Source organism: Physeter macrocephalus, chromosome 7 (genome assembly GCF_002837175.3).
Source record: "Physeter macrocephalus isolate SW-GA chromosome 7, ASM283717v5, whole genome shotgun sequence".
Taxonomy (NCBI): domain Eukaryota; kingdom Metazoa; phylum Chordata; class Mammalia; order Artiodactyla; family Physeteridae; genus Physeter; species Physeter macrocephalus.
The window spans coordinates 53473672-53488051 of record NC_041220.1 but is presented as its reverse complement, the minus strand read 5'-3'; the positions used below and the strand labels follow the sequence as shown (position 1 = coordinate 53488051).

Below are 14380 nucleotides of genomic sequence, written 5' to 3'. Positions count from 1 at the left end.
ACTAAGTAGAAGAAAAATAATAAAAATCCAAGTAGAAATGAGTTAAACAGAAAACTGAAAAATAGAGAACATCAATAAAGTCAAAAGCTGGTTCTTTGAGAAGATCAATACAATCAATAAACTTCTAGCCAGACAGATCAGGAATAAAGGAGAAAAGTCACAAACTACCAATATTTGGAATGGAAGAGGTCACTACAGATCCTATAGCTATTTAAAGAAATTAAGGGAATATTATGACCAACTTTACAACAATAAATTGGATAATTCACACAAAATGGGCAAACTCCTTAGAAAGACATGAAAGCGTACTCAAGAAGAAATAGTCTGAGCAGCCCTATGTATTTTGAAGAAAATTATCTGGTAGTTAAAAAGCTTGCCACAAGAAAAATCCCAGGCCAGGTGGCTGTACTGGTGAATTCTACCCAACTCCAAAGGAAGACGTAGAGCCAATTCTGCACAAACTTCTTCAACATTAACTTGTTACTAAAAACAAAAACATTGCAAGAAAACCACAGACCAACAGCCCCCATGAACACAGATAAGTGCAAAAATTCTCAAAAGAAAAAAACCTAGCAAATAAAATCTAACAATATATTAAAAAAATCTTATCATGATCAAGAGGAGTTTAACCCCAGGAATATATGGTTGATCCAACATTTGAAAAATCAATCAATGTAATTCACCATATTAATGAACAAAAAAGAAAAGCTATATGATTACTTCAGTAGACAGAGAAAACAAAAGCATTTAACAAAATCCAACATTCATTCCTGAAAAAACCTCTTAACAAACTAAGAATGGAAATAAATTTCCTCAATATGATAAAAGGCATCTATGAAAAATCTACAGGTAACATCATACTTATTGGTAAAAGATTGATGACTTTAGCCCTAAGATGTGAATGGAGTCTGTTCTCATCACTTCTATTTATCCTTGTACTGAACGTCCTAGCCAGGGCAATAAGGCAAAAATAAAATATGCACACTGGGGCTTCCCTGGTGACACAGTGGTTAAGAATCTGCCTGCCAATGCAGGGGACATGGGTTTGAGCCCTGGTCCAGGAAGATCCCACATGCCTCGGAGCAACTAAGCCCATGTGCCACAACTACTGAGCCTGAGCTCTAGAGCCTGTGAGCCACAACTACTGAGCCCACACGCCACAACTACTGAAGCCCGTGAGCCTAGAGCCCATGCTCTGCGACGAGAAGCCACCGCAATGAGAAGCCCACGCACCGCAATGAGGAGTAGCCCCTGCTCAACTAGAGAAAGCCCATGCACAGCAACGAAGACCCAACACAGCCAAAAAAAAAAAAAAAAAAAAAAAATATGTGCATTGAAAAGTATTTTGAGCACCTGGAAAATTAAATTTTAAAACAATGCCATTTACAGTAGCATAAAAATATGAAATGCCTAGGGCTAAATTTAACAAAATATATTTGAGACCTGTATACTGAAAACTACCAAACACTGTTGACAGAAAATACCTAAGTAAAAGGAGAGAAACTATGTTCATGAATTGCAAGAATCAATATTAAGATGTCTGTGCTCCCAATTTATTGACTAATTTAATCCAATCCCAATCAAATCCCACTAGATTTTTTTTAATGGACTAGGTGATTCTAAAATTTACATGTAAACGCAGTAGACCTAGAAGAGCCAAAATTTTTTTGAAAAAACATAAAGTTGGAAGATGTATACTACCTGCCTTCTAACTTACTACAGTAATTAACATAGTATACCATTGCTGTAAGAATATACACCCAGATCATTGGAACAGAACAGAGTCAGAAAAAGACCCAAACAAATAGTCAACTGAATTTTTTGACAAAGGAACTAATGTACTTAGAAAGAGTTGTCAACAAACAAGTGAAACGGTACAGGAACAACTGGATGCTATTTGCAAAAACAAAAAGAATTAAACAAAACAAAACAAAATTTCAATCCATACCTCATACCATATACAAAATTAACTCAAAATAGATCACTGACCTAAAAGTAAATCCCGAAACTGAAATATAGAAAACCTTTGTTACCCTGGGTTAGGCAAAGACTTCATAGGTACAATACCAAAAGCACAACTTATACAAGAATAAACTGATAAATCAGACTTCATCAAAATTTAAAACTTCTCCTCTTCCAAAGACATAATTAAGAAAATGAAAAGACAAATCATGGACTAGGAGAAATATTCACAAAGCATTTAGCTGACAAAAACTTCATATCCAGAATATACAAAAAATACAAAAATATATCTCTCAAAACTTAATCAGAAAATAACCCAATTTTAAAATGAGAAAAAAGATTTCAACAGACATTTTCCCAAAGAAAACATACAGACAGAAAATAGGACAGGAAAAGATGCTCAAAATCATTAGTCCGGAGGGAAATGCAAATTAAAAGCTACACTGAGATATCACGACACACCTATTAGATTGGCTAAAACTAAAAAGACCAGCCAAAGCCAGAGCTGGTGAGGATGTGGAGGAAGAGAACTCCCATATAAGTGGTGGGAATGCAAACCAGTAAAACCACTTTGGAACACAGCTAGGCAATTTCTTTTAGAGTTAAACATACACCTGCCACTTGGTCCAGCAATTTCACTTCTAGATATCAACCCAAAGGAAATAAAAACACATGTCCATACACAGACTTGTATGGGAATTTCATAGCAGGTCTATTTGTAACAGTCAAAACTTGAAACAGGGCTTCCCTGGCAGCACAGTGGTTAAGAATCTGCCTGCCAATACAGGGGACATGGGTTCAATCCCTGGTCAGGGAACTAAGATCCTGCAGGCTGCGCTGCGTGGCCAAAAAAATAAATAAAATAATAAAGAAGATACACTCTTGGGACTTCCTGGATGGCGTGATGCTTAAGAATCTGCCTGCCAACGCAAGGGACATGGGTTCGAGCCCTGGTCCAGGAAGATCCCACATGCCATGGAGCAACTCAGCCCCTGCGCTACAACTACAGAGCCTGCGCCCTAGAGCCCACGAGCCACAACTACTGAAGGCCACACGCCTAGAGCCTGTGCTCTGCAACAACAGAAGCCACTGCAATGAGAAGCCCGTGCACCACAATGAAGAGTAGCCCCCGCTCACCGCAACTAGAGAAAAGCCCACATGCAGCAACGAAGACCCAATGCAGCCAAAAATAAATAAATAAATTTATATATTAAAAAAAAACCTTGAAACAACCCAAATGTCCAAAAACAGATAAACACATAACCGAACTGTGGTATATCCATACAATGAAATACTAGTCAACAATGTATAAACTGCTGATATATTCTGTAACATAGTTGGAACTCAAAATAATTGTGCAGAGTGAAAGAAGCCAGAAAAAAGAGTCTGTACTGTAAGATTCCATTAATATAAAATTCTAGAAAACCCACAACTAAGTAGAGGAATAGAAAGATCAATGGCTACCTCAGAACAATGTGGAGTGAGTGGGGGAGGGATTAAAAAGGAACATGAGGAAACTTCTGAAGTATGATAGGTACATACATTATCTTGACTGTGGTGAAGGTTTTACAGGCATATACATATGTCTAATTGTACACTTTAACTATGTGTAATTTAAGTCAATTTTACCTCCACAAGTGTTTTGAAATGAAATTATATGTATATATATAAAGAATATCATTTATACAGCAGTACGTAGTATACTGAAAGTGAGTGGCATATCACATACCACAAAAAAAAAAACCCAGGAAACAAAAGAATCTAGCATGTCCAAGTATTCTAAAACCCCCGAATCCTATTTATACCATGCTATGTTACTAGTAACTACAGAATTATTTTTGAATAACACAATGAATTTAGACCTAGAAAAGCTTCTATAAATCTGCTTCCCTAGAAGTTATTGGAACCATATTTATAGCAGTCATATTTTCTAAATAATTTAGAATACATATTTTGACAGGTATGATGAATGTCATGGCAACTATAGACATTAACTTTTAAAACTGAGACAATCCTGTAAACTCCAGGATACACGTCACAGTACTTTTAAATTTTTCAGAGGCATTAAAATGGCTGCCATTTTGTAAGGAGCAAATGCCATTAAATGCAGTGTGTTACACTGAGCTACTTGAGATAACCATTACTTCTAGGTTGCAAATACTGTGCCTTCCTAACAGTCTCTAAATCTTAAGGGCCTGGGCTTGTTCTTTGATTAAAAGACTGATTGAATCTCTTCTGCTATGTGTCTAATAATGATTTACCCCATACTCCCACTACATTCCAAGTTTCTGCTTTATTGTCTATGAGATTACCAGAAAGTAAGAATATCACATGTGGCAACTTCTTCAACAAAAAAGGTACTTTTAAAATGCAATATAAAATTAAAAATATACTTACAGCAGCTACAGGGATAAGAATCTCCACAAATAAACCAGCAAGTGCATGTTTTATATCTTTATCTTTTACTTCTAAGAAATACTGAGCACATTCCTTGAGAGGGAAAAAGGTATATTAGATTTAAAAAGGAGGAAGATTATAGAAATGTTAATACCACAATAATTTTGTAAATACTCTTCAATTTTACCAGAAAGCTAAGTTCAAATCATATTCAAATTTTAAAAGAAAATTACTTCACACTTCTGACAATTTAACGCTTGGGGTAAGGAATTAGTAACATCATTAATTATATTTATTTTGTTTCTTTTAAATAGTCATGAAAAGCAAAAACAACCACTGTTAGGCTAATTCTAATTACTGCAGATCACCTGCATGAACTGAAATGATGCTTCAAAATCTTCTACAGGATACATTTTCACTCGGAAAAATTTCATTCCCATTATTAAGCTGATGACACTTTGTACCACATGTGGACTTTGTTCCTTTTGTCGCAGTTCTTTTAACTCTGTCACAAACTTCTTCCTCACAGCCTGAAACCTTTAATGTACACAGATACACAATTTGATATGAATTGAAAAAACTCATTTCCCACATGATATTTAAGGTTGAAATCAAAAAGTATTTTACCTAAACACCATCTCCTTTCTCTGCCCTCATCAAAATTACCCAGAAAAACATACAGATGAAAACAAAAATATTCTTATTCTAAATTTACTGTTCATTTATTTTTTCAAATAAGAAATGCCTTAAGGAGAAATTCTTATTTCTTATTAGAATTTCTTATTCCTATAATACCATCAATACAGCATCATTACCATTTAACGGTTCGTAATCATCAGAAAAATAAGATCTAATAATCCACCCATAAAACATCCACATGTAAATCAGAGAGTGTCTCTAAATTTTAAGACTCATTTTGATAAAGTCTGCAATTTGAGTTACATGGAGAGCAGACTGGAGACTACATATTTGTTCAAAGAGATAAACCAATCACTTGTAGACTACTAATTATCTCTTAAAATTATTATCTCCTTACACTGCAGAAAAACTGAAGAAGATGAGTAGGAGGACACTGGTCTCACAATGTGAATCAGCTGAAGAATCAAAATGATTTTGAAATGCTGAGCAACATCCTGGATTCAAATGACTACAACAGTTAAGGCTACTAAGTTTTTCTTTGCTTACAATGGAAAAAGATATCTGATAGTTTGTTAATCAATAATACTTCACATTCCCCCTCTATATATTATGAAACAACTAAAGGTTTTATTGCTGATGTTACTTGGGGAAACCAGTTCTTGAAAGTTATAATGACAAATATGCATACTTCCCAATGGGCACTGAGTACATATTAATATTAATTAAGCATGGATATTAATTACATGTTAATGAAATATGGATCCATGATAGGAAGTATAACTTCTCCATTTCCATTTCAGTCTTGTAAAATACAACACCATTTTCCAGGAAAGTGTTCTTTTGCGTTTTATAAAGAAAATATAAAGTAGATAAAAATCTTCCCATTGCAATATTATTAGAATCCAAGGATTTTTCCTTCTATTAAATTTCTCATAATAATTATTAGTCACTATAATCAAAGGAAATGCATTGACAAGATTCTAAAACACCCCCAGCCTTTTCTTTCTCCCCACCCCTTTCCCACCTCACCACCTTTCCTCTCAAATGTTGGTGCCATCAGCCCAGCCTAATGTGGATCCATCCACATTTTTTCCCATGCTCATTGTATGTATGGGTGGAAAACACCTCAATACTGCTCTGAGTGGCATTTCTCTTACAACTAGGCCAGTGAGGCTGAGCATCATTTCATAAATTTACCATTGGCCATTTAGATTTACTATCCTTACCATCCTAGATTTAACTTAGCTATGATGTAGGGTCCTTCTGGACCCAACTTGCTCATGTGTTATTTAGCACTTCTAACCTATATTCCTGACAGAAAATCATTTTCAATAAAAACTACAATATGAACTACTGTGCCATGAAAAGAAATACATTACTGCTCATGTTTTTGTAGCTATATTCCTGAAACAGGGATTCATTGTTGATTAAATATAAACACAATATTAAAATATTATTGTCTACGTCTAAGTCATTTCAAATACTCCAGCTATGTTCTAAGTTCTATAGCATTGGGTATACAAGGGTCCCTGGTAAACTACAAAGGATAAAAAATAAATAATACTAAATTAAAGGATAGTAACTACCAAATAATAAAATACATTACTTCATATTAAAATCTAAACTACTAAACATTAACAATAATTGTGTTTGCTTTCTTAGAACTGAAAAAGGTTGCTATAGGATGATTTCAGGGCCAAAGACTGACTCTTTAAATAGCACCCAAGAAAATCTAAACTGATACTTTTTTCCTTACAAATATCCCAGTAGCAACAAAGGAAATTCAAAATCTTCCATAGTCTTTAGAGCAAGCACAAGATACTAAAGACAAACATCTTTTTTACCGTTTACGATAATGATGGTTCAATACAACTCAATGCATGTAACTCCTAATGAATAACACCCTCTTTATGGAGTACTCTAGTATCTTTATATTTCCTTTTTGGTGTGTCTTCCACCTATTCAAAACTCTGTTCAGTATTAAAATAAGTAAGATAATTAGAAGGAAGATACTGCATTGCTATCTCATAAATAAAAGCATTCAAGTAGAAACTGATAAAAGTAATTATTAGCTTCGACAAGAGTTCTATAAGAAAGATTTATAAAAACACTTCTCATAGAACTGTGAAAAACAGGGAATAAGGTAATGACCTGACTATTCTTGGCAATTTCTTACTTCCTCAATTAAGGTTTTATGGAAAACCCCAAATAATGAAGACAAGTTGTGGCACTGAGGTATGGTGTCACTTAAAATTCCTCTAAAGCAGGGGTCCCCAACCCCCAGGCCATGGACCAATAGCTGTCCACGGCCTGTTGGGAACCGGGCCACACAGCAGGAGCTGAGCAGCGGGCGAGTGATCGAAGCTTCACCTGCCGCTCCCCATTGCTCCCCGCTCCCCATCGCTCCCCGTCACTCGCATTACTGCCTGAATCATCCCCCCCATCACTCACATTACCGCCTGAACCATCATCTGCCACCATCCCCCACTTCCCCCCTCCGTGGAAAAATTCTCTTCCACAAAACAAGTCCCTGGTGCCAAAAAGGTTGGGGACCCCTGCTCTAAGGAACAGAGCAGCAAAATAATAAAATGTGAAACAGACTTCACAATAACTCTATGGGAAAAAAAAAAGATCTAAAACTGTCAGTGTGTATTCTATTAGTTAGCAATGAGAATTCTAAAATGCAAAACAAATCAAAATCAGTGATTTATAAAACTTACTTTGATTGGGCAAGAACGCCTATCACTTCTGCATATAAATCTGCAATAATATGCACATTCCCAGTGTTGGTTCCTGAATATCTAAAATAGCAAAAGAACAAACATATTATTTCATGAAAATTTTCTACAAACTCTCTTTCTTAATAACTCTGAAAATTCCTTATCAGGGTGTTGTATAAATTTTCTCTGAAGATTCATTTATAGGATGATAAGAACCACATGAATTTTCTTCTCTCTCTAGATTTCAATTTGCCAGGAAATTTAACCTGATTCTTACAAATTCAATCAATGGTTTTAAGAATCATTTTTACAAAATCTTTCCCATAAGCATCTCCTGTGGACTAAAAAATACCGGAAGATAATTGCTTTGAACTTCAGAAAACAAATGATTTATGAGAGTTCAAATTAACAGTCTAAATCTGGACCGCAGATAAAAGCAACAGTCCAGTAAGTATTTTACTTACCCTTCCTTGTGTTTAAAGTGCTTAAAAGCTAAGTTTAGAACTTCATGAACTAAGGGATCAGGCACAGGATGAACAGGAATCTAGAAAAAAAAAAATCAAGTGTGTGCTAAACAGGTTACAGGTCTTTTATGAGTATTCTCATCATTTCAACTAACCAAATCAATAATCAATTTTAGTTTTCATGATATGATCTACTATTAATCTGTCAATCTTCCCCTTTTCTAAGAATGCTATTATTTTTCTCTAAGAACTTAGTTGAACATCTACTTTAACAAGCCCTAAATTCATGAACATTAAGCTTTATAATCGCTAATCTTTAAACTATAGACTATGCAGATGAAAAAATAGTCATTGTTGTTACTACAATTGTCACTGTCAGAAAGTTAAAAACACATTCATGGGTGACTCTCTGCAACACCTATAGGAAAGTAAACTTCGATTGAGCCAGCCTCCATATAGTCTGATTTTCTATCATAAGAGTATCCAAAAGGGACTTCAACTTTCCCAACAATTTAAAATTATTTATGGTTTTATTAAAAATTTGTTATTTAAATATGTTTATTTTGTTTAGTTCTTTAAAAATTACATGCCAGTTCCTGATATGGACAACAAACACATCAAAACACTTAAACCAGAAAGTAAAACCCCTGCCCCTTCCCCCATATATAATCACTACTGGTATATATCTACTTCCAGGCTTTTTCCTACACACACTCATCCACACAGCTTATTTTTTACTTAAGGGAATGATGCATCTTTCCCCATCAGTACTTAGCTCCTCCTTACACTATTTAGCAGCCATGTAATACTCAGTATATATATATATTATAATTTATTTAATGAGCTCCCTATTAATGAACATTTCATTCCAGATTTTCAATATTCAATATATATAAAATGTTATACGATAAACACCTTGTGCATTTAACATTATTTACTTGTATAGTTCCATGGGAAAGCATCCAAAAGGAAGAGCTGATGGGTCAAAGATTATCCAAGACGTCATTGATATAGATTCTAGTTCTTTATATGTGTGGGTCTGTTTGTGAGCTCTCTATTCTATCAATCTATATGCGTCTATACTAAAATCATGCTGTCTTAATTATTAGCTTACTAATAAGTTCTCATGTCTGGCACCACAAGTCCTCCCTTATTTTTCTTCAGAGATAGATTGGCTATTGTTCTTCCCTATTCAATTTACAGCCATCTTTTCAAGTTCCAAAAAAACTGTTATAGGTGAACTATAATCAAATCATTATATAACATATAAAAACATTTTCTTCATTAGACCAAAAGGTCTTTCTACACTTTTTATCATTCTAATGAAGAAAAGCCAAGCTTCTCTTTTCACTAGTTATGTAACCTGGAGGAAGTTTCTACTTCTTTACCGGTAAAAAATGTAGGTAATAGATTAGAACCCCATAATTACCAGCCCTGAGAGAATGCAAAACTGGGTACATTACAATTGGAGATTCTTGGTCTCTCACCTTTTCCACCCTTCTCTAAAGGGAACTAGGACAAAATTCTTACTTCCTAGGAATGTAGGGCAGATGACGGAACTAGAATATAGGATGGAGATATTGAGGACAAGGCCTGGTAGGGAACCCAGAGCCCATTAGAAAGTGGGGAGGCAGATGTATTTTCCTAGCTTCATCTTCCCTGGATTGGGCCAAACAAAATAGGCCCCAAGGTAAGAAAAAGGTTACTGAAGTCACTGCTGTTGTCCCGTAAGTCCCAGTAAGCCCTATGATTATCCCATTGATGGTTAAAACAAAGTAGATATCTACCTCTAGGTGATACCAAACTTTAGTCGGGAATATGCTGTATCTGGATCCAGCAGCCGGACTTCCAGAACTTACTCCAGAATTCACAGCGCTAATCACGCAGGCTGGCCCCAGACACTTCAGTGACCTTGCAATAATGCGACACTGCATTTTACGCGACTTAATTTTTGGGGCCCCATTTACTGTGCTGTGTTGTGGTTTTACCATACTGACTTCCATACAGGGATGTTTGGTGTGCTCTAGGCCAGAGATATGAAACACAAGTTAACTTACACCTATACATTCTCCTAAGTAGTCTTTATTTGCTCCAGTTATGCCAGAAGTCTAACAATGACAGCTAGGGACACTACTTAGCTATGTTGCATGCTCTTTATTACTACCTTAATAATATTAATTATTAATAATGCCACCACCAACACTTTTCACGTGTCTGTGTGCCAGGTATTACTTAGGCATTTTATATACATTATTTTTAACACTTATAGCGGCCTTACACAGTAGTATTTGTCCCCTGTTTTACAGATGAGGGGACTGAAGTTTAGAAGTCAGTGCATACTTCTCTAGAAAATACTGTGTGCCCAGTTTCTGATATATGAAAATGCATTTAATAAATGGAACAAATGAGGAAAGAAAACTTTCAGTTTTCTCATATTATAGCTAGAAAAGAGACAGAGAAACAGAAGTGAGAGAAGAAATTTTATCTCATCTTTAATGAAGAAAAAAAGCACAACCTCTAAAAAATTTTATTTTAAGAATGAACACTATCAGGATGCTCAGACGTTCTTGAAATTCCTACTTCTCCCCTTATTTACAATAATAGAAAAAATTCCCAAGCTGAACCTCCAAAAAAGGGGGGCTGGGGCGGGAAAGAATCCCAGTTCAGTTTATAGAGAAAACGTTCTACTTTCATGGAGTAGTATTCCCATCTATAGCATCAAGAATTTTTTAGATCTTGCCATTTGCATGATTTTGGAAGCAGATCTAATTCTACCTGAACATTCAAGAAGGATATATCTACTAGACTCTAAAGACTACCCAAGTTTTATTCCAAAGCTATTCCCACCACCACTTCCCCAAATCTAATGCTTTTAGAACATCATGAAAGTAGAAAACCCCAGGTTAAGACATGGACAATGGGGAGTCAGCAAGGTGCGCTCATTATGTAAATGACCAGCCCTCAGTGCAAAGGACAGTGAATAAACTCATGACTCAGCAAAATCACAAATAACCCCATAACCTTCAGGGCTGCCCACCAACATCTAAAATGCTAATGTCGTGTGATGAATTGGAAGATTGGGATTGACATGTATACACTGATGTGTATAAAATGGATGACTGATAAGAACCTGCTGTATAAAAAAATAAAATTTAAAAATTAAAAAAATAAAAATAAAATAAATAAAATAAAATGCTAATGTCAAACCTGAAAATTCTAAGGATCTACTCCTCCTTCTGATACTTCACAATAAGCACCCATAAAACTAAGCCAAGAGCCTGAAGTGGCTCATAAGCCTGGTTTCCCAATCTTGTTTGTTTCAACGAATAAATGTATGGCTAAAATTCAATATAAAAAGAAAACTGCTTAAAGATACTAAATGCTATAGTGCTTTTACCATGGATTCTAAAAACTCTGGTACTAATATGCTAATATTTGTAGTTGGCCATGACCCCAAAATTATTCTTCTGACTTTCTTGAAAAAATAAAATTAGTCCTTTATCATCTTGAATTAATTTTGTTCCCATGGTGAATCACACTCATTTCATCACATTTATATAAACTCAATCCTCTGTCTAATTTGTTATGATTTAAACTTTAATTTTATAAGATGCTGGCCATTTCACCTAATTTTGTATCACTGATTTTTACCAATAAGAATAATTTTATTTACAAAGAGAACTAGGGGCTTCTCTGGTGGCGCAGTGGTTAAGAATCTGCCTGCCAATGCAGGGGACACGGGTTCGAGCCCTCATCCAGGAAGATCCCACATGCCGCGGAGCAACTAAGCCCATGAGCCACAACTACTGAGCCTGCGCTCTAGGGCCCGTGAGCCACAACTACTGAGCCCACGTGCCACAACTACTGAAGCCTGCGCTCCTAGAGCCCATGCTCCGCAACAAGAGAAGCCACCACAATGAGAAGCATGCACACCGCAATGAAGAGTAGCCCCTGCTCACCACAACTAGAGAAAGCCCATGCGCAGCACCAAAGACCCAACACAACCAGAAATAAAATAAATCTATTAAAAAAATAAAATAAAATAAAATAATAGAGAACTAGCTTTATAATCTTCAGCAAGTCACTGCAACTAAGAACATTGATGTATAAGATGAAAACAACAGAGAGCATTTATTGGACACTTTCCATGTCCCGGGCATTATTGTATTTAATTCTCACCGCTCTTTTACAGAGAAGGAAAGAATTAGTGGGTAATAACTTGCCCAAGTTACACGGCAAGTAAATGACACAGCTGGAATAAAAACACTTGCTGTGGTTATCTCCCAGTTTATTGTAATGACCAGCTGGTACCAGGGATACAGAGTTCTTCGTTCATTTTGAAGAGATCTAAATATGTGATGATGACACATAATAATGTTGGATAAAGACATGACAAATTATTCAAGAAACAAATAATTTATAATATATGAGGTCAAGAACTAACCCACAAGTAATATATACTCCTCCTTAAGATTGATCCAACCATGTATCGATATTTCAGTACTCCTGGGGCTGTCCGTCTCATCAAAATAAAACTGAATCACATTTTAATACATGTATATTATGTGGAACAAAAGTAAAAGTCCTATTAAATTCAACATATGCTACATTGATCACTCTCCGGAGCTATTAAACCCTACACCGTTTTGATACGGGAAAAAATTGGGTTCGTTTGTCATGATATTTCAGAAAGTTCTATTGATCTTTACTTCATTTTCTATAGTTTAATTAGTTTTGAAGGAGCTAAAAAAACTTGCCTTTTACTAGGAAAGAGAAAACCTACATGGGATTTTTTTTTAAGTCATTGTTGAATTTGTTACAATACTGCTTCTGTTTTATGTTTTGGTTTTTCGGCCCCAAGACATGTGGGATCTTAGCTCCCCTACCAGGGATCAAACCCACACCCCCTGCATTGGAAGAAGAAGTCTTAACCACTGGAGTGCCAGGGAAGTCCCTGGACTATTATTTTTTTAAAGGAAGAGGAGGAAAAGGAGGATGAAGACAAGGACAATGGGGCAGGGGAAAGGACAAGAGAGGAGGAAGGGGAAGAGGAAAAAGAAAAACCTCCGAGGGGTTGTCTGTGCACTAAAGTTCTGAAGTCAGTGCAATTAAGAGCAACTTTTAGATGAGAAGAGAGACACTGCTAAGTAGAAGAAAATCATGGGAAACAAAGGAGAAAAGGCACAATAGAGCCTGAATGTCAGTGCACGGAGTTTGCAATTTCTTTTGCAGGAAGAAGAAATACCTCTATGATTTAACTACGTAAAGAAGTGCAAATGCTGATTACCAAACCACTCACAAGACCTACATTTAGCACACAAGAAATGCCAGGGATCAACCACAATGAGGCCTAGTCCAAGTCCGTTCATGGTACAGTGTTTCTGGTCCTCAGCTCCTCCTATATCCCTACTGACCTCAGCCTCAGCATCTTAGGATCCCAGCTAAACTAAGAGATCACAGAAAGCAAATCTGGCTTTCAGAAAGCACAACTTTCAGAGGAAAGTTCTTTTCCACCTCTACTAAAGAAAACCTTTATGGAAGGTACAAATGAAATTGTTTTTATCTTTGATTAATGCATTTATCTATGTCACGTATTCAAAATTATTTTTAAACCAAAAAAAGCCAAAATATTATTTTTATTTTCAGATTTCGGATATTCAGATTTCAGTGTCTTTTCACGTATATTGTAAAGACAAAGGCAAAGTATAAATGATTACATACTTCAAATATTTTTGTATTAGCTATGTTAAAAAAGACTATTAAATCAATTAATTTTTATATCTTACATTTGCTTTTTCCTGCTGTATTATATATTCTATTCCATTTTATACAACAGAAATGAAACTCCCTGTCCGAACATGTCATGTGCTGTGCAAAATATGATTTTTTTTCTTTTAGGTAGCCTGGCTTTTTTTTTTTTTTCAAAACACTACAGTGTGCATGACTGGAAATATATGGAACATCTTTGAATGATGTATATAACTTTTTAAAGACTACAAAAACATTTTCATATCAGTACAGGTATTTTCTTTTTAATATGCATTTATTTATTTATTTTGGCGGTACCAGGTCTTAGCTGCGGTAGGCGGGATCTTTTAGTTGCGGCATGCAGGCTCTTAGTTGTGGCAATGGGAACTCCTAGTTGCGGCCTGCATACGGGATCTAGTTCCCCAACCAGGGATCGAACCCGGGCCCCCT

The 14380-nt window shown here is 35.7% G+C and overlaps 1 protein-coding gene across 1 annotated transcript in view; it reads right to left on the bottom strand.

Annotated features, from left to right (window-relative positions):
• FRYL (FRY like transcription coactivator) overlaps nucleotides 1-14380 on the bottom strand; it is a 248563-nt gene that overhangs the window by 111394 nt on the left and 122789 nt on the right. The window contains exons 8-11 of the mRNA XM_007114521.4: nucleotides 8183-8262; nucleotides 7719-7799; nucleotides 4728-4896; nucleotides 4360-4452 (exon numbers count right to left, since the gene is read on the bottom strand). Coding sequence (XP_007114583.2) covers nucleotides 4360-4452; nucleotides 4728-4896; nucleotides 7719-7799; nucleotides 8183-8262 — 423 coding nt within the window. The remainder of the gene's footprint in view (nucleotides 1-4359; nucleotides 4453-4727; nucleotides 4897-7718; nucleotides 7800-8182; nucleotides 8263-14380) is intronic.